This window comes from Clarias gariepinus, chromosome 10, assembly GCF_024256425.1.
Source record: "Clarias gariepinus isolate MV-2021 ecotype Netherlands chromosome 10, CGAR_prim_01v2, whole genome shotgun sequence".
Taxonomy (NCBI): domain Eukaryota; kingdom Metazoa; phylum Chordata; class Actinopteri; order Siluriformes; family Clariidae; genus Clarias; species Clarias gariepinus.
In genome coordinates, this window is record NC_071109.1 from 21,250,047 (window position 1) to 21,276,298 (window position 26,252).

The following is a 26,252-nucleotide window of genomic DNA, read 5'->3' on the forward strand; positions in this document are numbered from 1 at the left end:
GAAGTCCCCTAGAAATATGCTTAGTAACAGATGCTGAACATCTCTTAAAAGATGCTTGGAATTTATTTATTAAACCTACAGATTGCAGGCAAATACCATACCCCAGTTCACCAAATAAGTGAACTAAATAAAGCTATTTCCACAATGACTCTATCTTTAGTGAAGTGAAAGCACTCTTAAAAAAAAGGAGAAATGATAGTGGCAGGTGCAGAAGAGATGAAACATGTTAGGCTGGAGTGACCGCATACAAAACAGTGTAGACTTACATAAAGAAGATGCTTGTTGGCACTGGATTCCTGAAGTGCATTAAAGATCTTGATGATGCCGTACCGTGCATTCTGCTGCCCCACTAAATTCTGTAGTGCATCTAACGGACACGAATAAAATTTTCTTGTATTACAAAAGTGTCCCTTCTGCTATGCTCATTTTATATTCATAACAAGGTGTGAATAGAGGATTAAAATTTCCTAATCAAGACTTACAGTACAATAATGCAATCTGAATACAGTACATTCACATTTACATTTAAATTAATTAATCTGTACGGAATTTAATATTGTCTGTGTATTGTATTGAGTTTAAAAGTGCTTTCTATTGCCTGGACTCATATGATACCACTGAAAATAAAGCAAGTGCTCTACAAACTAAACATCATTAAGCTCTGTGCCTTAAGGTTCACATTCCACATCTTTTGTTTGCGTCTGAATGGACAAACCTATAAAGATTAATTCACATGATATCAGCTTTAATAAAGAATGTCCTGCCTCCACCATTTCAATTAATCACGAAAACACACCGTTATCTCATGAACCAAATAAACCACACTTTAAGGTGGCCATCAAATGGTAAATTAATACATCTTAACCTTTATAAATTTACTTGGGCATTACATAACACTATGCTAAAACAGCCAACTAAGTAGACTATTAAATTTTTTTCTCAGCTGGGTGCTTCCAATGTTCTCTGTTAGGTGTCAAGCAGTAAAGTGTTACATGTCTGGTACAGCGTAATGTACTTCAGTGGGTAATTATAACACACCGCCTGCTCAGTGGAACCTTGTTTATCCTTGACCCCAGACTGCATATCATTAAAACTGCTGCCACGCAGGTAACATCTCATCAAAACCCCACGATTAAGTGTCATCACACAAAACACAATAATAATGGTATTTCATTTCCGCACCAGAAGCTAAAAAGGTTGACGGCCTGCAGTTTCAAGTGAAAAGTTGCTCTTACCAGGGATGTTGTCGAGCAGTTTCTGCTGCGCTTTCTCCTTGGTCTCGTGGCGCTCGGCATCTGAGCGAGCTGCGTTATGTGGTGCAAGTTTCCCGTTGGGCCAAAATGTGTCCCGGAATATATTAATGTAATAAACCATCATCTGCTCACTAAAGATCCAGTTTACTGTGTCTCTGATCTGCCTGTGGGAAATGACAGAGAAACAAACTGATTTAATTTTGGGGGAAAAAATTAAATAAAATCAGCCAACAAATTATTTTCTGCAATTTTTACTAAACTTTTACTACCAATTTATTGTATTCATATTAAAGGAATTTAAAGTGACACATTTTTTATTTATATAATTCACCAGTAAACCTTAATCAGAAGTGCTTTGTAGCCTTATCACTCGCCATCGTCTTTGTAGGTAAAAACATATACTCATGCTTACAGGCTGGGGTCTAAAAATCCCATTAAGCTAAAACTCTCAGACTGGCATTATTACAACAAAAATAGACAAGTCGAAAATACACTTCAAAAAAAGAACGTTGCATACTGGATGCCAGTGCCAAAGCCCATATCTAACCAGAATTACATATTTATACACTGTCTGGGGCAATCAAGCTATGTTAACTGATATCCTAACTTTATTTTCACATGCTTGTTTCACTTTTGAATAAGTTGCGAAGTTCATCATGACATAATGCATGTGAAAAAGCATCAGGTAATCCAGTAGGTTGTCCATTAATCATCAGGTAATATTTCTGTTATTTTTTTGGTTTAGAAAAACACCTGAAATATAATTATCAATGAAATTATATCGTAGCCTAATGTCCATTAACAGTGCTTCTGTTGTAAACTTATTTGACTGTCATGGTCACATATCTGCAAAAGACCAATACAATATGCTAGTACCAGTCACATTTATGTCTGGCAATTATCCAATCAGCCAATGATGTAGCAGCAGCACAACACAAATCATTAATATGCAGCTTTGTTGATGAGAGAAGCCAGAGAGTGGCCAGACTTGCTTAAGCTGGCAGGAAGGCTACAGTAACATCCATTACCATTCTTGACAACTGCAGTGAGCAGAAAAGCATTTCACAATATGCACAACACATGGAAGACTTATGGTAGGTGGGCTAAAATAGCAGAGGACCACACCAGGTACCAATTCAACACTAAAGCTTAAAAGCTTAAAAAAAAATTACATGAAGAGTCTGGTCTGGCCATTCTCCTCTCTGTCCTCTCTCATACATGGCATTTCCTCCTGAGGAGGAGCTACGGTTCCTTGGATGTTTTTTACTTGCATACTTTTATCCACTACACTGCTAATACATGACCGAATGACTAAATAATGGCATGAAGAAGAGAATACTCTGTCAGGTTCTGCAAAATAAGATTGCACTGGTAAGTTTTATGTCTACTAGTAATAAAAACAAGGCAACTTCCTAACTATTAACCAGCCAGTTAGCATTTAGGATCATTCATATGTTATTTCATACAGCACCTACTAAGTTATAGTGAGTGTACTTACGTATATTAATATTTTTTTATAATGGGCATTCAAGTCAAACTGGGACTTGTGATAAATAAAGGAGTAAAACCCACTGAGATTTACTGAAGACTTCAAGCATAGTACAGTGAGGACTTTTAGCCGCAGTAAAAAAAATGTAAATGTTGATCGTCCGTGAATGATGATCCACTGCAGTCGTTCCCTTAAGTATTCAGTGAGTCAAACGCCTGACCCTTGAATATCGACAAATAACCTGTCGCTAATTTGTGGAAGAGACACATCTGTGGGAACTGTACACAGAATCATTCATTAACGCCACTTGCACATTACTGGAACTCAGCTGGGAGTGATTGCCACACACTGTTCTGATCTCTCTCCAAGCAATTTTCACATGTTTGGGTCATTATAGGAGTTCCTAAGACACCAGAGTTGAAGATGTAAAGAGGAAGTCCAATCATGTCTCCGGTGTTCTGCGAAATCTATCTACCCTGATGCCCTTGGTATTCAAACACTAGTAAAAAGTTTGGATAAGTGCATAAATGTAACAGGGCATCATGTGTTATGTGATTCTGCACAATCAAAAGTCACTTGCCCCTTATAGTAGCTCAAATAAAAAAAATATTTTTAAAGGAGTTCAAATGAAGGGTAGCTAAGCAGTGTTGTATGCAGTAGTGTATAGGGAAGCTTGACATGAAGAGATAATGGGTCTCTTTCAGGAGACTAAAAAACACTGGACTGAAAGTGTGATGCTGAAACAAAAGATGTGACAACCCTCCAACCCTTTTGACAACTTCCTACACACACTGCTCAGAGAGTCAGTCCAGCCGCATCAGTGTGTGTTTGTCTTATTAGACATGACCACATCAAGCATGTTGTCAGTACGAGGTACCATTCATTCATGGCTCTCTTTGGCAGTGTCAGAGCAGTCACAGCAGGCCATCTCTTTTCTTTAGACTTTTTCCTGGAGATTTGAATAGCTGTCAAAATACTATTCAGACTTGCTTACTTGTTTATTGTCCTTCCAAAAGTGACTTGAACTAGTGCAATTAGTGTCTTCCGTACCCACTTGAACACTGCAGAGAAAATGACAACATTTATTTAATTAATTAAATTGCACTTCAGTGGGTCCATTTATTCTAGGAGTGTAATAAAACGCAAGTTATGGTTTTGAAATCACACACTCGTAAACATGGCAAACTGGCTATAATTTCCTCAAGACAAAAAGAATGCACATAAAAGAACATAGTTTTCTTTCTTAAAATAAAAGAAAATAATACTTCTAGGTATCTTGGTGCTAAGTTGTTTAAGAATAGTAACTGCAATATTTACAGGAAGTCATGCAAACAATAGCTCTTTTGAATAAGAGATATTTAAAGTACAGTGGAACTTTGGATTGCGAGTAACTTGGAAGACGAGCAAGTTTTTTAAATAAAATTTTACTTAATAAACAAGGGAGGTCTTGACATACGAGTATGCGATTTGTTTGCAGAGCATCACGTGATCACAACTGAGCCAATGGTTCTTCTCTCTCTGTGGGATTAGGGGTCCCATCGTCTCCCATGCTCAGTCTCAGTGCACATGCCTCACTCGTATAGTTAATTTCTAGGGTCTCTCTCTCTGGCATAGAGCAGGTCTTCCGTTAGTGTGTGTGCGCGTCTGAGTGTTTTTAGAGAGATTCCTTGTTGAACAAGTTACCCGACAGTGTTTCTGTTAGTGTGTGTATAAAAGTTGATGTACATAGTAGCCCCCTCCCTTCTCCTCTTCTCTCTCCTCTTACTTCAGCTACACACGGACACTAGCAAAAATACTGCTCTGTTGGGATTCTTTAGAAAGGTACAGTGCAGGTTATTTTTAAATATTTATTTAACAATTATTTTTATATTAATATTTTTGGGTTGTGAAACTCAAAATCAAAATTTTTCCCCTGTTTTAAAAGTGACATCAAATTAACAAGGCTACGCATCAGAAGTAAAACCTTTAAGTTATACTCTGTGTATATGTCCTAACGTTCTATTAATTTAACCTTAAGTCAAATCAAAACATGCACCAAATTTAACCACCTGTACCAAATGATACAATTTTAAACCTGTGTACTGCTATACCCCTAATTCATTCAAATAAAACTGCACTTTACACTAAAGATCACACACACACAAAACACAGCTTAACCATATCCAGTCAAACCAATTACAAAACAGGATTCAACAAGTATATGAGACTTAACTTACTGCCCCTGAGTTCAAACACTTCTCCAATGAGCATGAAGAAGGGCTCTGCAAGGACATCTTTTTTCCCATCTGGATCATCGCCATAGTCGGAAAGATCGCTGTCATCCTCAGCCTCATCCTAATGGATGAATAGATAGATAGATGTGCGCCAGAAAGACAGACAGATAAATACATACTTTCTCTTTCACCTCACTTAAACAGAGAGTGAATTTTATTTAGTAATTGGGAATTAAAGCAAGGACACAGATGAAATTACAGAATTATATTCCTTAATGGTTCTATATTTTATTTTACTGGGAAGGTCAGCTGATAGAAAAATGTGCATTTCAATGAGTTGTTTTCTAATGCCTTCCTGTGAGTCTCAAACACCCACTTTTTTTTTTTTTATAAATATTCATAACCAAGAAAAAGAACAGCAAGAGGAGAAAATTATTTAACTGTATAAAGGTGGTACATTTTCAAGGCAAAGAGTTTCTACTAAAATTCATCAGCTATAGCATAGAGATTTACAACTGTAGAAGTGAGTAGTTGACAAGGTAACCAAAGATTTATTGAATAAATTAGGATAAAATAAAATTGTTCATAACTTTCCATTAAAGAAAGGAAAACCCACAATGGTCACTAAAACTACTTGAAACTGCAGAAAGTAAGAAGTAAAAAATATTTAAAATTAACTAATGAAAATCAGACATTGCTTTTAAATTGGGTTTCTACAGAAGCATTTTAAAAAGAAAACTGGACGAAAATTAAGTTACCCTAAAACAATGAGGCTTCTGCACCTGTTGACATGTATTTTGGCCCACTTCTTGTGAGCAAACTTCTCCAGCTGTCTCAGGTTTAAAGGGTGCCTTTTCTAGACTGCATGTTTCAGCTCTTTCCACAGGCGTTCAATAGGATGCAGATCAGGGTTCATTAAAGACCACTTCAGAACTGTGAGTCATGAAACCATTCTTGAGTGTTTTTAGCTGTGTTTTAGCGGACCCATGACCTATGACTCAGACCAAGCTTTTCAAAACTGGCCAGCACATTTCACTCCAGAACACCTTGATAGACTTGAGATTTCTTTGTACCCTGCACAGATTCAAGACACCCTGTGCCAGATGCAGCAAAGCAGCCGCAAACCATAACCAAGCCTCCTTCATGTTTTACAGTAGATACAGTGTTATTTTCTTTGTTTCCTTAATTTTTGCTTCTTCATTTTTGCGTTTATAAACATAGAGCTGATGTGGCTTGCCAAAAAAATAATGTTTCTGTCCAAAGGAAATTCTTCTAAACGCTTTGTGGCTTGTCAATATGCATTTTCCTGTCTTGCCTTTTATGATTTGCTCTTAACAGTGGAATCCTCCTCGGTCATCTTTGGTCGTCTTCCAAGACCACTTTTGCCTCATGTCACACTCCTTGGAGTTAAACTCTCTTTGGTTACCACTTGTATTATCAGTCTCTTCAATTTATCATAAATTTTTCTCTTGTGGCCCTGTTTAAAGTGGGCCACAGTCCTGTCTACCTGAAACTTCTAACTTTTGAATCATATGTGCAACTGTGCTCACAGGAACATCATGCTACTTGGAGATGGTCTTGTATAGCCTTTACCTTTATCACGTTTGTCTAATTATCTTTCTAATCTCCTGAGGCAACTCTCTTCTTGGTTTTCTGTGGTTACTATGGTACACACTATAATACCAAACAGCACAGTGATTACTATTCATCCTATAAATAGGCAGACTGATGGATTAAAAGAACACACATGTAATGCTAATTACAGGACACACTTTAGTTTACTGTGTCCCTATGGTCAAATTATTTCCAATCTTCTCTAGGTAGCACAATTTTTGTTATTTTGAACCACAATTCAAAAGCACTGTCTGATTTTCATTAGTTAATTTTCAGAAAAATGTTTATCTATTATTACTTTTGTCAGTTTCGAATTATTTCAGTGACCATTGAGGATTTTTCTTTCTTCAAAGGAAGGGTACCAACGATTTAATCTATATTCGTATTAGAAAAATAGAAATCTGACTTTTATAATATAAGCAGACAGCTGTTTTTAAACCAGTGTTTTACTATTATACAAAGTAATAAGAAAAATAAATTGCTTTAAATCATCCTGGCTGTGATTCTCAATTATGTGGTAAAAAAAACTCCCTACAGAACTGTAACCCTTAACTGAGCTCCCTCATCCCTCCTTTCACTACACTATTTTTAAATTAAGCTTTACTTGGCCTGAAATGTGGCCATGGAGCTATTTCGATTGTTACCATTTCCCACAACTTCTGTCATTTCATATACTCAGAAATTGGTGTGTGGTGTGTGTTTGACCTCTTGATGGGAGAAAAGGTCTCCTGGCAGTCTCTCCAGAAATGAGGCAAGGGAGAAGGTGGATTTTTTCTGGATGTCGATGACTTTAAGGTGCTCTGGTGATGGGCTGAGGAATGCATACAGAGCTTCACTCTGGCACATGCGCTCATCTGTCAGCATTTTCTACAAAGAACACATAATTAATTCATGAATTAATCAATCAAAGAATTAAATGATCTGTTAATCTTTATACATATACAAATATCAAATTATGGTACATTTTTGCTCTGCATGATGAAGGCCATCCAGGCTAATGCATTAACACTGACATGGACAAATAATATAGTGGTGCAACTGCACCAACTGGCCATTTAATTTACTTAGTAGACAAGTGCTCTGCACCACCTATAGAAGTGGATTTTAATGCTCTTTGGGGTGTTGTATGGCTGAATAAATACTCATAAGACTGTTAAATATGTTTGATAAGCCAGAAAGAGATTTCGCCCTAAAATGAGCCAACTACATCACACTAAAATGGGCTTAAAACCAAATTGATTGCCATGTTCATAGCTGACTAACAAACCACTCAGAAAGAAAAGGTTTCATTCCACCAGACTATACTAATGCTGCATTTATTTAGGCATTATTAACATCCCAAGAAGTTTGGGGATTTTCACCAAATAATAGACTAACAACGAGCTGTACATCTAACTTGCAAGCTAATTAATCACAACACTGAGAACATCTGATGGAAGCTGTGACTCATTCTTTTTTTATCGAAAACATTTAATCAGATCAATTAGTTCAAAGCAGACATCATGATTTTGTTTATAACTAATGAAACTGACACACCAAATAAACTTACAGCGGAACCTCGGATTGCGAGTAACGCGGTTTGCGAGTGTTCGGCAAGACAAGGAAAGATTTTTTAATAAATTTTGACTTAAAAAACTAGCAAGTCTTGGTTCACGAGTACCGAGTATCATGCATCACGCAGGCGCTTCTTGTTTTGCCACCGAGCATTACATCACAACTGAGCCAACGGTTTTTCTCTCTCTTGTATTGTGGAATTGTGGGTAATTGTTCCCCTGCCGGGTCTTAGTGTACATCTCTTACTGGTATAATCAACATCCGTGCACACGTGTACTGATTAATATAACACTGTGACCACATGTGTGCGTGTAAAACATCTTATTTTGTGTAAGCGCGTGTATATAGTGCATGTGTACTGTTTATTATAACACACCTTTTGCCCATGTAAAGCAAAAGAAAGTCTCATTAGAGAGGTTAAAGATCCATTTTCTCCCTCTCTGTCGTTATGTGTTCACACACACTCTCTCTCGCCTTAACACACACAAACTCTCACCTTTACAACCCCCCACCCCCTCTCGGACTGTGGAATGAATAATTTGCATTTCCATTATTTCTTATGGGACATTTTGCTTTGATGTACAAGTGTTTTGGTTTATGAGTAAATTATGCTCATAATCCAAGGTTTCACTGTACATCCAAACAGAGTTGGAAGACAGTAATTTCGAAGCTTTGATTACTGCACTGCTAATTTCGTAGTTGCTGGGTCATGAGAACACACGCAATCAACTACACTCAGTCCCCCTTTACCTGACAGGCACAAACAAGCTACCTAGGTTGCTACATCTGCTTTGGTTCTGCTTCTAAAATAAAGATATGCACTTGTAAGACAAATACAAGTGACAAATGCAGTCTGTGTCACAAGGCAATATTACCACTTACCTGCAAAAATGTGTTCAGTTGATTTTTAGATTTCTCAAGAAACTTTTGGTCAATGGACTTGAATGGCAGTTTACTGAGCGAGGGCAGCTGGACCTTCTTCAGACAGGGAAAACACTGGCGAGAGAGACAGAGAGAGAGAGCCAGGTGGCCTGGGGTGTTAGTTTTGTCATGCATAATTTGTATCATATATTAAAACATGCAACAGCTCTATGACTCATCTCGTTGCCATAGCAACTCAGCCAGGGACATGGCAGAGTCACAGCAGACTTAGATGTTGCCACTGAAATAAGGATTTAATGCTTTCTGGAAGAAACAAGCACATGTCAAGTAATCAAATGTCCCCAGGTGAGGACGGGTACCTCGGTCAGTTTCCTGTGCAGGGCCTGAAACTCGCTCAGCTTCCTTGTGACGCACCAGCTGCTGTTCTCTGCGTCCTCTCCTTCCAACAGACTGACTGCTACAGAATAACATGCCATTTGCTCGCTGTTCTCCTCACAAGCCTGTTAGTAAACACAAACATATTATAAATATACATTTTAACTGTCCAGGTACTTATCATGAAAATATATGTCTGGTTCTCAAACATTTCTTAAACGAATAGTAAATGAAAACAGTAGTTAATTTTGAAAGGTCACATAAGGCGTGATAGGGTAAGCATGAACTAGGTTGCACTTGCTGTAATAAGACACACAACTGGGTTATCCTGTTAAAGAATTCATAATAGACAAATGATCAATGGACTGCATACATGAAAATAAGACTGAGGAAACTGGTACTAGACAAAGGCTGTTAATCAGCTCCGTAAACAAATAGAGCAACAAGCCAAAAATAATTCACTTCTTAATGTGCTGAGTAATAACACACACCAAGTAAGATGTGTTACAAGAAACTCCCTAAGAAATGGCTTTAGGTAACACATTCCATTTAAAGGAAGTTTAAGGAAGTTAATATCTTTATCCTAAGATGAATCATTCCTATCCTAATATAAGGGGTCTTTTCCAGAATGACAACATCCCATCTACACCTTAAGAAGGTCACCAAATGGCCCCAAAGCCACCAAATCTTAACCCAATTCAATGAATTAATTCTGGTCTGCCATGTAAAGTCAATATCTTTTGGCAGAATGGTGTGCATCTGTTCACTTCAGGTTCTATTTATTTAAATATCTTGGTTAAATGACATTTAAGAATTTGGCAGATAGGGAGATTAACCGAAATACTGAAGAACATGATAGGTTGTTTAAAGATTGGCAGAGACCCAGCTTTATGGACATCTAGAGGAATTTTATTTCCTCGAACTAGACATGTCTTTCTAGACCTTTCAGAAATGTTTGTACCCGCTGAATAGTGCTGGAAAAAGGGGGGAAATGTAAAAAGTAAAAAAAATTTGCTGATAGGCTATGATTCTGTGTATATACACAGTGGTGTGAAAAACTATTTGCCCCTTCCTGATTTCTTATTCTTTTGCATGTTTGTCACACAAAATGTTTCTGATCATCAAACACATTTAACTATTAGTCAAAGATAACACAAGTAAACAAAAAATGCAGTTTTTAAATGATGGTTTTTATTATTTAGGGAGAAAAAAAATCCAAACCTACATGGCCCTGTGTGAAAAGGTAATTGCCCCCTGAACCTAATAACTGGTTGGGCCACCCTTAGCAGCAATAATTGCAATCAAGCGTTTGCGATAACTTGCAACGAGTCTTTTACAGCACTCTGGAGGAATTTTGGCCCACTCATCTTTGCAGAATTGTTGTAATTCAGCTTTATTTGAGGGTTTTCTAGCATGAACCGCCTTTTTAAGGTCATGCCACAACATCTCAATAGGATTCAGGTCAGGACTTTGACTAGGCCACTCCAAAGTCTTCATTTTGTTTTGCTTCAGCCATTCAGAGGTGGATTTGCTGGTGTGTTTTGGGTCATTGTCCTGCTGCAGCACCCAAGATCGCTTCAGCTTGAGTTGACGAACAGCTGGCCGGACATTCTCCTTCAGGATTTTTTGGTAGACAATAGAATTCATGGTTCCATCTATCACAGCAAGCCTTTCAGGTCCTGAAGCAGCAAAACAACCCCAGACCATCACACTACCACCACCATATTTTACTGTTGGTATGATGTTCTTTTTCTGAAATGCTGTGTTACTTTTACGCCAGATGTAACGGACACGCACCTTCCAAAAAGTTCAACTTTTGTCTCGTCGGTCCACAAGGTATTTTCCCAAGTCTTGGCAATCATTGAGATTTTTTTTTAGCAAAATTGAGACGAGCCTTAATGTTCTTTTTGCTTAAAAGTGGTTTGCGCCTTGGAAATCTGCCATGCAGGCTGTTTTTGCCTCTTTCTTATGGTGGAATCGTGAACACTGACCCTAAATTGAGGCAAGTGAGGCCTGCAGTTCTTTAGATGTTGTCCTGGGGTCTTTTGTGGCCTCTCGGCTGGCCACTCCTGGAAAGGTTCACCACTGTTCCATGGTTTTGCCATTTGTGGATAATGGCTCTCACTGTGGTTCGCTGGAGTCCCAAAGCTTTAGAAATGGCTTTATAACCTTAACCAGACTGATAGATCTCAATTACTTTTGTTCTCATTTGTTCCTGAATTTCTTTGGATCTTGGCATGATGTCTAGCTTTTGAGGTGCTTTTGGTCTACTTCTCTGTGTCAGGTAGCTCCTATTTAAGTGATTTTTTGATTGAAACAGGTGTGGCAGTAATCAGGCCTGGGGGTGACTACAGAAATTGAACTCAGTATGAATAGTAATCATTAGTGGCTGATTATTTCAAGTGAACCTAAATGAGTCACATGCATTCTGTCTTGTTCCAATTTAAAGTAATAATCCTTAAATCATGGATCAAGCACAGTCAATATGTAGTTTTGGTCCTTTTTTGGGTCCTTATATTTCATGGTTGGCTTAAAACCTCTCAGCAGATTCTTTAATAATTCTATAGCTTTAAGAAAATTTGAATAAAAGTGGTTTGAAATAGTTCTTGACATTTTTGTACAGTATATTTGCTCTTTTAATAACTAGAAGGAAGGTAGACTTCTTTGCATATCTATAAATTTTGGGCATTTTGAGTGATGTGTTTTTATGGCAAGCTTTCTGTGCCTCGTCTAATTTTTTGAAAAAAATTTGTCTTCTAAAGCAACCTTGGGCACCCGACAGACTGACCTCAGCTGTGTTAATCATAGCTCTCCATGTGCCTAGGTTCTCACACCACCAGTCTGTACGCGAGATATGCAGCTGCAGCTCACTGTGCTCCTTTTCCATCACCCCAATCTCCTCTTTCAGAAGAGATACAATCTTTACACAGAAACAAACACAAAGACAAGGTTGTTAGCAGTCCCAATACGGCAGAGGGTCTTGTGTTTTGTTTTATAAAAATAATAAATAATTAAGCCACAATATTAATACAGGGGGAAAAAAACAGCAGTTGATACAAAAGTTGAGTGTGCACTAGAAATGGACCTAGACAGAAACCAGATGTCTACCTTCTTCAGGAGAGAATCTACAAGGGCACTTGTCACTTCCTTGCAGTTGAGAGAAAAGTACAGTGGGCAAAAAAGTATTTAGTCAGCCCTCTCCCATCTTTTTAAGTGGGAGAACTTGCATAATTGGTGGCGGACTAAATACTTTTTTATTTTTGTATAACAAGAGCAGCTTTGCTGAATATAAACGCTAATACTGACCTTGGGGTTAAAAGGCACCTAGTGCAACAACTGAGGGTAAGATTAATAAACCAGACTCAAGCCCTCAGTTATTGAGGCTTTAACATGCACACTTTATATCTACATCTTTATATATACTTTACATACTTTATATATGCTTTCCAGTAATAGAATTAGAATCAAGAGCCTAGTTTTATAAACATGTGCAATAGATCTTCTGTTCCTTTGATAACCATATTACCATAAACTTTGTCTAACATTCACACCTTTTTGTCAGGCCTGGGTGCATTCTGTATGGAACCCAGTGCTTGCCGTTTGTACTCCAATCTTTCGCAGAGTTGCCGGAGTTTGTTAGCAGCATAGCTGGCCTGCTCGTTAATACCTTTACTGCCCTCATCCAGAGTCACCTCTCCCCCATCCATGGACTGACACTGCATAAACACAGACACATGGGCACAATACTGCATTATCTCTAACAAGCATAAAAATGGGCAGATCAGGACAGAACAAACATGTTTGCAAGCCTCCAGTCAAATTACATGACTACAGCTTGTCTTGCCAAATGTCATTATAATGAGGCAAGGAAAGGCCCTTCATCTAAGGCCTATGTCATAACAGGAAGTTGTCGAGCTTTGTTAAGCGTATTGCTTTTTCATCGATCATAATTTACCTATGGCAAAAAAGCTCATGTTTTATACCAGATTTGTCCTCATGACAGCTTGAAAAAAAATATATACTGAAACAGCCTGTTGTGCATTGTATAGTGCACTGCTTAATATCCTTAAATTCTGAATGGTGTAACCTTTCCTCAAACAATGCTACTTATGTTCGTGCTGTAAGATACCCTGTGGTACTCACGCTATCATCCTTTTCCTCACTGCTGGATTGTGAGCTGCTTCTCTGCTCCTCCCGCTTGATAAGGCGCTCATACAGGTCGCTTACAAGGAAAGAAGGGTAATATCGTTCTTTCATTGTTTCATAGACGTCATTCTGGATCTTGTGAAAGACGTCTGTGCCTTTGTTTCCCACCAGAGTCTGCTGAATCTCCTTATATAAAGCTTTCTCCACTGGGATCTCTCGACTCTCTACAAAGAAGTTCTGATAGATCTCCCCTACCAGCTGTGGCACCTCATTCTGTATGGAGAAAAAAATAAAATAGGTATTTGTGGATTTGTGAATGCCTTTTAAAACTTAAAGTCCTAATCATATTATAGATTATAGTGATCATATTTGATCACTATAATCTATGCTACCATAAAAGAATAAGCATTTTGAGTTGAAGATTAAGTGGATGCCACACATTAAATTAATATGCAAAATAACAAATAAATAAGGAATTAAATTACATTAAGGAATCTTATACAGATTGCAAGCCAAAAACAAATTAGACAGCCATGTGATTAAAACGAGCAATATGTGATCAGCCACTATAAACACTGTGTAGGAACAAAATTATAATAAAAAAGAAATATTATAGGATGCCACCGCGGTAACAACAGCATGAGTCAGCAAATACCAATTATAACGATCTTTACTTCATTAACCAAAAATGTGCATTTGCAGGGGTTGATTTTCTTAACACACGCACACTGCAATGCTTTGCAGAGAAAAAAAAAAGAAATAAATAGCATGAGAATAATTCTACTACTTCCACAGAGATCTAGAAGACCATAAGGATCCATGATTTCTACAAAAAAACATGCTACGGATAGGAATTAATTGCACTTCCACAGAAACATTTTTACTCCATTTTTTCCTGTCTGGGTACATATGACAGTTAGTAATTTATGAGCTGTTTTACATGGTCTCTGAACTTACACTGAAGTCGATGATTAAAATGACCTGATGAACAATAATGTGCCAGAACATCACATTATGGTGCGTTTTTATGCTCTGGTGCTGTTTTTTCACTACATTACCCTGCATTATTTGCTTATACAGGCATGAAGTCATATGAGTTCAAATTAGCAAAAATGTGATAAAAGCACTGATCGCAATTCTGGAACACAAAATCTAATTTATACTTGAGGCAATACTTCAATAATTCATTGAACAGAAGTCCCCTGTTCAAATAATGCCTCCAGCACATTCAACAATGCTATCCAGGTCAACTTGTGTTTATCATATGATATTATTAACTAGCAAAACACTAAACAAAGATCTGCATTCAGAAAGGCTGATCAATTGGTAAGTATTTAACTGACATAAAAGTTCAAAATGTAAGCAAATATTCTCCTTAGGAGGGCACATGCTTTCTCTCACCTTGTTTGCACTTTTGAGCATCTCTACCAGCTCCCAAAAACTGATGAGGGCTCTCTTATCCACACGCTCCATATAAACACGGAAGTGCTCCCGGAACACAGCATTAGACATGATCTCCTCGAACTGAAGAATCTTTGCAAGAAAAAGAAAATTAATCTGTCAGACTAAGGGACAGTACATGCAAAAATGTTCTACGTCTATACGTATAAGATTGTTCCTTTAAATGTGAATGCTGCAGTACCAAAATGACTGGAGATACCAAAATAAAATTTCATTCAAAAAATTATAACATACAGCAATTTCTACTTACAAATTTTACTACCTTGACATTTTTTTAGCTTCTGGACTTCTACAGTTCTGCAGACATGTAACTCAAGTTCATAATTGGTCTCAACCAGATGCCCTGTGAACCTTTGTGGCAAGCTTTCTATCTAATGTTACTAAATAAGTTACCTAGTCAATTATGTTTCCAAACAACTTTTAGAAATCATGAAGCTGTTGTTTATTTTTGACACTATTCACCTAACAATAATTTTATCATAATTACTTTATGTTTTTAGGCTTGTCTAGGGCAGTGGTTCAAACAGTTATGACTTTGGGTTACTGATTGGAAGGTCAGTAGTTCAAGCCCTAGCACTGCCAAGCTACCACTGTTAGCCCCTAGAGCAGATGGGATTTAGGGCCTTACTCAAGGGCTTCTGTATCCAGGCCTACCCAGCACGCTGACCCCAACATCCTAACTGCTATGTGACAGATAATTGAATCTTTCTTAGACATGCGAATGTTTGGGCACCCCTGGTCAAAATTTCAGTTAATGTAAATACTGTAGTTAAGCAAGTTGAAAATGAAATGATCTCAAAAAGCCATAAAGTTAAACATGCAACACTTTTTTGCAATGATTTAAGCAATATCAGTATATTGTTTTGGTTTCTAACAATTTTAGAGTGAAAAAGGGAAAGTAGCACCCTGCAAAAAAAATGGGAACCCCAGGAGACTTGAGCTCTCAAATAACTTTAACCAAGTTTTCAGACCTTAATTAGCCTGTTAGTGGCATGGTTTGTTCACAGTCATCGTTAGGAAAGGCCAGGTGATGCCCCATTTGACTGCAAAAGACCTTTAGGAAGATTTGTCACTCTTGAGTTGGGGTCCACTGTTTAACTGTTGTCTGCACAAATATGGCCTTCACGTAAGAATTATCAGAATAAAACCTGTGTCCACACATTTTGGCAATTGAATTTTGCAAAAGAACATTTACACAAGCCTGATGCATTTTGGGAAAAAGTCCGGTGGACCAATGAGGTTAAAATAAAACTCTTTGGCCGCAATGAGCAAAGGTATGTTTGGAGAACAAAGGGTACAAAATTTTGTGAACAGAACACCAGTCCAACTGTTAAGCATGTGGTGGATCGATCATGCTTTGGGGTTGTATTGCAGAAAAAGGAAACAGAAAACATTTCACAGGTAGAGGGAAGGATGGATTCAATTAATGAGGATGGCCTCTACAAATATATAATGATCCTTAACACACCTCAAATACCACAATGGAAAACCTTAAGAGGCACAAGCTGAAGGTTTTGCCATCGCCTTCACAGTCCTCTGACCTACATATCATTATATCATAAATATAAAGATCTATCTTGATCTAAGATCTAACTTCCATGTACTCATGGACTTTGCTTTGTGGACAGTGGAGCTCCCATGTTGGACCAAGTTTAGGACTCTTAGTTCCAGTAAAGGACAATCTTAATGCTACATCATACAGTGCATATATACTATAAACCAGACACAAAAGCAGTTATAGGGGAGTTGGTACAGAATTATATTGGAAGTATGACTTTATTCTGGAGCTGATTGCATCTTTACATCCATCAGAAAAACAATTCAGATTTTAATAGAAAGCTTAAATGAGCAGTAACACTCCTGCTGTGCAGCAAAATCATGCAGTGTTGATAATGATCTAAGTGGACATCTCTGTAATCACCACTAAGAACACAGTGTACCAGTGCAAGTCTAGTAAATACATTCCTAGTAAATATGCAATGAGGCTTTGGAAGTGTGAATTAGATTTTACATTGGTATTAGCATGATACAAGAATACTGTTAGATAGCTCAATTTTAGAATGCAAAAAAAACTCTCACAATTTCATAGCTATTCCTTATACCTGTGAATAAAGACTTCAAAGTTATTATAATTATAGTAAGCTTGAATAACTGAGCACACGGTTAGTTGAGCTTGAGAACAAGATTTCATATCTAGTGAGCTTAAAAAAAGCAAAATAATTTGTCAGGCTTTGACAATCCCCAAGTCCAATCTGCAAAGACATCTCAAGTAGGGACCGATGAAAGTGTGTGTGTGTGTGTGTGTAAGTGAAAGAGAGAGAGAGAGAGAGAGAGAGAGGAAGAGGAAGAGAGAAAGGAAGAGAGAAAGGAAGAGTGAGACAAAGAGATTATGGACCGAACACATTACACCATGTAATACCATTAAGTGCAGGATAAGTTTATGTTATAGTATGCACCCTCTCTGAGAAAGAACAGAACAAAGGAGCAAAAGAATGGGGAGTGGAGAGAAACTGCAGATAAAAACAGTAGTATTAGTCATGGTGTGTGTGTAATAGGTTAAATGTGTTTTTGCAATAACAAATTAGGGCAGTAAAAGGTGGGCCTGTATCACTATTTATTTCTATGCATGAGTCAGAAGAACACAGCCTCAACAAAATATCATCAGCACAACGTAAGATGAGGATAATTTTTCAGCACAATTCATTTAACAGCGCATATGTCATCATTACATATAAAGCATCATATCAGCAGCTGAGTTTTTAACATGTCGTAAATTCCATCATTTATATTTTATAAAGAAATGCTAGAATTCTCCAACCACTTTCTTATGTGACTATGCGTAAGAAAATGGCATCTGATGCAACTTTTTTCAATGTTACCAGTTACTAGTAAAAGTATTGCACTTACAGCCATAGGGGAGAGAATATACACCCTCTTTTATTTTTTCTAATAAAAGTTTTTATTACAATTGTATGGTCCTTGGCAAACGACTGACAGACTCACAAACTCACACACTCACTGGGCAATTTGGAAATGCAGATTCACCTCTGTGCATGTCTTCGAACTGCCAGAGGAAACCGGAGAACCCGAAGAAAACCCACTAAATACTGTGAGAACATGCAACTCCATGGACACAGACCCAAAGGTAGGATTTGATCCATGGAGGTGTGAGTCCACAGTGCTAATCACTATGCCAACGTGCCACCAAAAAAAACACCATATTTTAATAAATAATAAAAAATCTTAAAGCAACATTCAAAACCCCATTGGGAAAAAATACATTCCTACTTACATGAGAGAGAAATTCAGTAGGTAACATTAATAAAATGCACAAGGTTAGTTAATCATCACAAAGTATGACTATCTCTATAGCAGTTTGATGTTGGTGTGTTGGTATGTATGTTGTGTTGTAGTGTGTCTACATCATGTATGTTGTGTTGTAGTGTGTCTACATTCATTTTCTCTAGCATGTTTTTTTAACTAGAGTTTATTTGGATTGAGACAGTTATACTGAGTGATGCAGGAGGTTGTGTTGAGGGGTGATGATGACATTTGCAAATCACACTTACATGAGTTCAACGGCACTCTCACCAGAGAGGTCACCATTTGTGAATTTCCCCATAGGGATGGATGGATGAATGAATGAATGAATGAATGAATGAGGTATGTAAGTATCTATCTATCTACAAGTATCCATCAATCCATCCATCTTCTACTGCTTTGTCTTTCGGCTGTTTCCTTTCAGGGGTCGCCACAGCGAATTATCTGCCTCCATCTAACCCTATCCTCTGCATCCTTTTCTCTCACACCAACTAACCTCATGTCCTCTCTTATTACATCCATAAATCTCCTCTTTGGTCTTCCTCTAGACCTCCTGCCTGGCAGTTCCAACCTCAGCATCCTTCTACCGATATATTCACAATCTCTCCTCTAATCCTCAAAACATATAACATGGGTTGTCCCTCTGATGAAATCATTCTTGATCCTATCCATCCTTGTCACTCCCAAAGAGAACCTCAACATCTTCATCTTTGCTACCTCTAGCTCTGCCTCCTGTCTTTCCTTCAGTGCCACTGTCTCTAAGCCGTAGAGCATCACTGGTCTCATCACTGTCCTGTACACCTTTCCTTCCATTCTCGTTGATACTTTTTTATCGCACAACACACCTGACACTTTTCTCCACCCATTCCAACATGCCTGAACCCGCCTCTTTACCTCCTTTCCACAGTCTCTGTTGCTCTGAACTGTTGACCCTAGGTAAAAGTCCTGTACCTTCTTGACCTCTACTCCCTGTAGCCTCACAGTTTCACTTGGGTCCCTCTCATTCACACACATGTATTCCGTCTTGCTGCAGGTAACCTTCATTCCTCTGCTTTTCAGAGCATACCTCCACCTCTCCAAATTTTCCTCCACCTGTTCCCTGCTCTCGCTACTAAGCACAATGTCATCTGCAAACATCACTGTCCATGGAGACTCATGTTTAACCTTATGTGGCGGTCTGCAGTAATCAGCAGATAATGAGGTAAAAATACCATTCTCAACCATCAACTTTAAAGCACCAGATCAACACAATTTTCTAATAAAGTTTTAACTGTTTAAACTTTTACACCTGACGAACCTCACTTCTGCCTAAGAGAACACTTGAGGTCAGTTGTTTTATACAAGTACTGCTTTGCATGCAAACTTTCTATTTACACTCCTAATGAGTGTAAATTTTTACCCATAGAAATAGCTTATTTAACTAAATAATCATGTTTGAATATTGTAGATCTTGCTGTGCTATTTTTCATGTGAACTTACACACAGCTGGTTAAAATAAGAAAGTGGCTAGTGGATATTTTGGAATCCAACAGCCACTGTGGCAGGTGGACAAAAACCTTAATTTCCAATCACGGAATGTTTTTTTTATTTTTTTATTCCACAACAGCAAATAACAGTGCCAATATTTCTTTTATCAATAGAAATACCAGAATAACTCCTATGCTAAGTGCAAACCTCAACATCAAGGCAACATAAATAGCCTTCAAGAAAGAGTTCTGTATAATTGATTTCCCGCCAACACACAGTCAGAGAGAATGCCAAATAACTTCATGTGAACTACTGATGCTCTCCACAAAGGCACGAAGACTATAAAACAGATTTGTTCCACAACCCAAAAGTCGCATGCACGTTCTGGTAGAATTTGTTTTATTATTAAAAATTGTTTTTATGGCTTTAGAGTGGCGCAGTGGTAAAGTGCTCGCCCTAACATCCGGAGATTGCATGTTCGATCCCCAGGTGATGCTGTAACCTCTCACAGTCGGAGGCCTAGAGAGAGCTGATTGACCGAGCTCTCTCATAGGGGAGGGATGAGTGGTACTTTGGGCTCCCACATTATTGTCGGCTCTACAGCCAATCAGGGGCATCTGTGAGCTCACGCAAGCAGAAGGAGCGGATAGCGCTGTCCTCCGAGTGTGTTACGCTGCCCACAATGGTGCGTGAGCGAGCAGCTTGAAAAAGATGCGGTCGGTGATGTCACGTGGGTCGAGGAAACATGTAATAGTCTGCAGCCCAACCGACTGACTGGTAGTAGAAGCTTAAAGTGGGAGCCCCCTAGTGACGGAGACGAATTGGATACGACTAAAATCTGGAAGAAAATCTGGGAAAAATCCCCCCAAAAAAAAATAAAATTATAGTTTTCATATTAAAACATGGGCAGTCCAAATGTATGTGCTTTATGGTTAGAGTAGTTCTACAGAGCTGCCATTTTGGAGCTTCTTCATCCTTTAATAAATACGCATGGGTTAAATTTGTATGGCTTATATGGCACCTTGTACATACGACCTGGTCGTGTCTTGATTCGAAGGGGTGATAGCATCTTTTTTCTAACGCTGGATTTAAAATAATTTGTTGTTTTGGTATGCTTATTTTCATTCTGCTTGCCTTTTATTTAATATATATTGATTTATCAATGGTTTGAGGTCAGAGGGTGGGATTTGGCATACAATTAATTGTTTCTGTAAGGGCTTGTCTTGCTGCCATGTCAGCTGGTTCATTTTCCGTAATTCCACTATGTCCTGGAATCCATAATAATATTGTGATGGTTCTTCTGTAGTTGGTTTGCCTTGATTAATATATTAATGATTATTGGGTAATTTGTTTTTATAGATTCCAAAACTTGTAAGAAGGATTTTGATTCGGTAAATACTAATGCTTTTTGTTTCCTTTTTTTTTCAATATGTTCCAGAGCAAGTAACAGAGCCCGGGCTTCTGCCGTAAAGATTGAACTTTGGTCTGGGATACGGACTCTGTAGTGATGTTGGTCGGTTATTGCTCATGTAGAAACGTGGTTGTCCATTTTTGATCCATCCGTGTATACACAGAATGTGGAATTGAACTGGTCATATGACTTAAAACCAAATAAAAGGTATCTTCATTTTTCTGTTTCTATTTTTACTTACATGAATTCTCACTATGCTTTTTTTCCCCTGTATTTCTATTGTCCACTTGTGGGTGCGCATACATGCATGTGTGCATTCCTGCTTTAATCTATGTGCTCATGCAAAAACAAGCAAACAGTGATAACAGTGGTAAAGTGCTCGCCCTAACATCCGGAGATTGCATGTTCGATCCCCAGGTGATGCTGTAACCTCTCACAGCCGGAGGCCTAGAGAGAGCTGATTGACCGAGCTCTCTCATAGGGGAGGGATGAGAGGTACTTTGGGCTCCCACATTATTGTCGGCTCTACAGCCAATCAGGGGCGTCTGTGAGCTCACGCAAGCAGAAGGAGCGGATAGCGCTGTCCTCCGAGTGTGTTACGCTGCCCACAATGGTGCGTGAGCGAGCAGCTTGAAAAAGATGCGGTCGGTGACGTCACGTGGGTCGGAGGAAACATGTAATAGTCTGCAGCCCAACCGACTGACTGGTAGTAGAAGCTTAAAGTGGGAGCCCCCTAGTGACGGAGGCGAATTGGATACGACTAAAATCTGGAAGAAAATCTGGGAAAAATCCCAAAAAAAAAATAAAAAATTATAGTTTTCATATTAAAACATGGGCAGTCCAAATGTATGTGCTTTATGGTTAGAGTAGTTCTACAGAGCTGCCATTTTGGAGCTTCTTCATCCTTTAATAAATACGCATGGGTTAAATTTGTATGGCTTATATGGCACCTTGTACATACGACCTGGTCGTGTCTTGATTCGAAGGGGTGATAGCATCTTTTTTCTAACGCTGGATTTAAAATAATTTGTTGTTTTGGTATGCTTATTTTCATTCTGCTTGCCTTTTATTTATTATATATTGATTTATCAATGGTTTGAGGTCAGAGGGTGGGATTTGGCATACAATTAATTGTTTCTGTAAGGGCTTGTCTTGCTGCCATGTCAGCTGGTTCATTTTCCGTAATTCCACTATGTCCTGGAATCCATAATAATATTGTGATGGTTCTTCTGTAGTTGGTTTGCCTTGATTAATATATTAATGATTATTGGGTAATTTGTTTTTATAGATTCCAAAACTTGTAAGAAGGATTTTGATTCGGTAAATACTAATGCTTTTTGTTTCCTTTTTTTTTCAATATGTTCCAGAGCAAGTAACAGAGCCCGGGCTTCTGCCGTAAAGATTGAACTTTGGTCTGGGATACGGACTCTGTAGTGATGTTGGTCGGTTATTGCTCATGTAGAAACGTGGTTGTCCATTTTTGATCCATCCGTGTATACACAGAATGTGGAATTGAACTGGTCATATGACTTAAAACCAAATAAAAGGTATCTTCATTTTTCTGTTTCTATTTTTACTTACATGAATTCTCACTATGCTTTTTTTCCCCTGTATTTCTATTGTCCACTTGTGGGTGCGCATACATGCATGTGTGCATTCCTGCTTTAATCTATGTGCTCATGCAAAAACAAGCAAACAGTGCGAGGGCTGCTCTGGTGCTGTGTCTGCATAATAGAATGGTGCTATTCATAATTTCTGCGCAATTTTTTTAGCTCAGTTCCTCTAATGTGTGTATTGCAAAAACTGATTAAATATAGCAGCACCACTAGACATTTTAACTTGAAATATGAAATATGCCCTGTTTTATCAAAAAAATTTTTTTTAAATGTGTCTATCTCTTGTCATCACTTTTCAAGGAAAATTCCTTTTACTTGAATTCGCAGTACTGGAATTTTTGTTTAAATGAACTGGGATGACAATGCAGCACTATTCTCCTCACCTTCTGGCCCTGAGGCCCATCTCCCTCGTCTTGATTCCCGTCCTCCTGCTGCTCGTAGTTGGGACCCCCCAGCAGCCGGATCCTCTTCTCACACTGCTTCTTAGCCACTGTAAGCTGGTTGATATAGCGCTTCATGTTCCTAGCCCGAAGCAAGTCCGCCTTCATAGCAGCGGTCTCCTTCCCTTTACTGTCTATGGAATTGGAGAAGAAGGGAGAAAGAAAATTATACTGAAAGCAGCAGAAACAAAAGTGGGACAAAACAAGAATTCTGGCAGGACAATTGGAAGATCATGAAAGAGAAACCATAATATTAGGGCATCTAAAAGGGAGTAATCATAATGTGAGACCTTGAGTCTCCCTCCAACCCAAGACAAGCCTTAAACAATGGTAAACCTAATAATACAATAATATCATAACCACATTAAGACACCTACTCCCTAAGGACGAGTAACTGTGAAGGACTGACAGATGTGGAGCCATTAATAAAATTCTAAATGCTTTTCAAATATTACAGACATAAATGCTGTAATTATGAGCAAGCCATGAGCCAGAAAGCTTTATATGGGCCACGTCATGTGTTTTGTTTCAGAAAGGCAGTTGCACAAAGCCAGCTGTGCGGCAGAAATAACTGTAAGAGCACGGGTAGTGGGGGGAAAAAAAAGAGCAGTCACTGAGTACAGACGTCATCACGTGTTCTGTTGGGCATTGAGACAATGGAATAGCAGGAAGAGGAAACAAAAATGTTTTAAAAAAGAGGAGTGAGAGTGAGAGAGAAGGAAAGGGGGGCAGGGAGAATTAATTTTCACAGTCTCTGCATGATTTTACAGGAGGCAATCCTCTGACAGCCATGTATGATGACTTATTGCTTGGCCCATTACTGTGGAGCTGTCAGGTGTATGAGAAAGCAAAAAAGAGAGAACAAAGAGAGGAATCAAAGACCTTCACACAAGGTTTATGCTTTAAGCTTACTCATTCATTACATTCATCATACCATTGTGCCAGTCAAAGGTTTGGACACACCTTCTTATTAGATGTTTTTTTCTTTATTTTTATTGTATTCAACATTGTATATTAATACCAAAGACAGAAAAATTGACATAAAATATATAGAATTATATATATGGCACTGAATTTCCCAGTCAGCCTCTTGAGGTAGTCTACTGGAATGGTTTTCCAACAATCTGAAGGAGTTTGCAGAGATGTTGAGTGCTTTTCCTTCACTCTCTGGTCCAACTCATCCTAAATTATCTCAATTAGATTTATATTGTGTGATTGAGGAGACCAAGTCATTTTTTGCAGCACTTCATGGCCCTTCTTCTTGGACAAACAGCTCTTACATAATCTATAGGTGTATTTGTGGTCATTGTCCTGTTGGAAAACAAATGATGACCCCACCAAGTGCAAACCAGATGAGATTTTATATCTCTGCAAAATGCTGTGGTAGTCATGCTGGTTAAATGTAATCTCAATTCTCCAACAGTGTCACTACGAAGCACCCCCACATCGTCACACTTCATTATTCTCCATGCTTGACAGTAGGAACCACACATTCAGGAGCCGTCTGTTCACCCATCGTATGTCTAATAAAGACATGATGGTTAGAACCTAAAATATCTAATGTGGACTCATCAGACCAAAGGACAGTTTTCCACTGACCTAATGTCCATTCCTCGTGTTTCTTCTGCTTTTTGTTCTTCCGGAATTATGGTTTCTTTGCTGCACTTTAACCATAAAGAGCTGACTCATGCAGTCTCCTTTAAATTATGGATGTTGAAATATGTCTGCTGCTTGAACTCTGAGAAGCATTTATATGTGGATTCTAATCTGAGGTGCTGTAAATCGGCATTTTTTGACGCTGGTGATTCTAATAAAACGATCCTCTTTCACAGAGGTAGCTCTTGGTCTTACTTTCCTAGGACAGTCTTTATAAGAGCCAGTTTCCTCATAGTGTTTAATGGTTTTGGGGAGTATTTGGGGATACTCCCAAAGTTCTTGAGATTTTTCGGACTGATTTTTAAAGTAATGATGGACTGTCCTCTGCATAAAACAAAGTAGTTTAGTTTTAATATGCATCAGTTAAAACTGGCATAAAATAAAAAAAAAACACTAAAGGGGAAAAGGCATGTCCAAACTTTTAAGTGGTAGTATACTTCTTTATGCAGTGTATCCTTTTCAGACAAAGTAATAGGCAAAAAAATCTCACTGTAAGTAACCATTTCTGTGATTATGACATGAAGTGTGCTCTGTATGTGCTTAGCTACTTAATGGTGCCGTTTCATGTTATGAAAAACTGTTATCCATCTAACCTTCAAAAGGACAAGTTACACATTATATGCTATATAAAATCACAATCTGGCTGCACAAGCCAAACATACTGAGCTAAGCTTAAATAATTCACACAGTGTAACGTTTTAAATTATAAAAAATAATTTAGGAAATTACCATTGATACACTTCTTATACAATATTGCATACATGTTAAATGCATTTAAAATAGCAATTTGTACAGGAATAAATGCAAATAAAAGTTATAAAATACTAATCAAATTAGATATTTATAAAAGCACAAAAATAACCCTGTCAGACAGAGACATTTAGCTGTAGAGAAGTTGCTCCTTTTATGGACCACAGAATAATTGAAAGAGCATGCATTAAATGTCATCTCTATCAGATTACATTTAATAAACCAGCTACAATTACTGACCTGCCTGTTGTCTGAACAAAGTGCAACCCCTATACCATGGAGACTGCTGCTCTGATGTTTACCTGTATTGAGGTCATGACATGACTCAGATGTGTTATTAAACCAACAACCAAATGTGTAAATACATTTTAGATCGTTTTGTAAAATCATCATTTGGAGGCATCTGAGCTGCAGTGAAACTGATATAATCACTATTATATCAATATATAATGAAGATAAAAATAGAGAAAGAGAAGAGAAAAAGAGTATTTTGGGTAAAACTATTATGTGGATACAATATGCATTTCATCAGTATAGGGCTGCAACTACCGACTATTTTGATAGTCAACTATTGAAATGATTAATCGAATTACTAATGACAATT

The 26,252-nt window shown here is 38.0% G+C and overlaps 1 protein-coding gene across 1 annotated transcript in view; it reads right to left on the bottom strand.

Moving 5' to 3' along the window:
• The window catches only part of snx25 (sorting nexin 25), a 51,081-nt gene that overhangs the window by 935 nt on the left and 23,894 nt on the right, over positions 1 to 26,252 (bottom strand). The window contains exons 7-18 of the mRNA XM_053505901.1: positions 23,186 to 23,376; positions 14,928 to 15,059; positions 13,524 to 13,799; positions 12,932 to 13,096; positions 12,169 to 12,300; positions 9,365 to 9,505; positions 9,006 to 9,119; positions 7,275 to 7,436; positions 4,959 to 5,076; positions 3,737 to 3,803; positions 1,236 to 1,417; positions 267 to 367 (exon numbers count right to left, since the gene is read on the bottom strand). Of these exons, the coding sequence (XP_053361876.1) occupies positions 267 to 367; positions 1,236 to 1,417; positions 3,737 to 3,803; positions 4,959 to 5,076; positions 7,275 to 7,436; positions 9,006 to 9,119; positions 9,365 to 9,505; positions 12,169 to 12,300; positions 12,932 to 13,096; positions 13,524 to 13,799; positions 14,928 to 15,059; positions 23,186 to 23,376 (1,781 nt within the window). The remainder of the gene's footprint in view (positions 1 to 266; positions 368 to 1,235; positions 1,418 to 3,736; positions 3,804 to 4,958; positions 5,077 to 7,274; positions 7,437 to 9,005; positions 9,120 to 9,364; positions 9,506 to 12,168; positions 12,301 to 12,931; positions 13,097 to 13,523; positions 13,800 to 14,927; positions 15,060 to 23,185; positions 23,377 to 26,252) is intronic.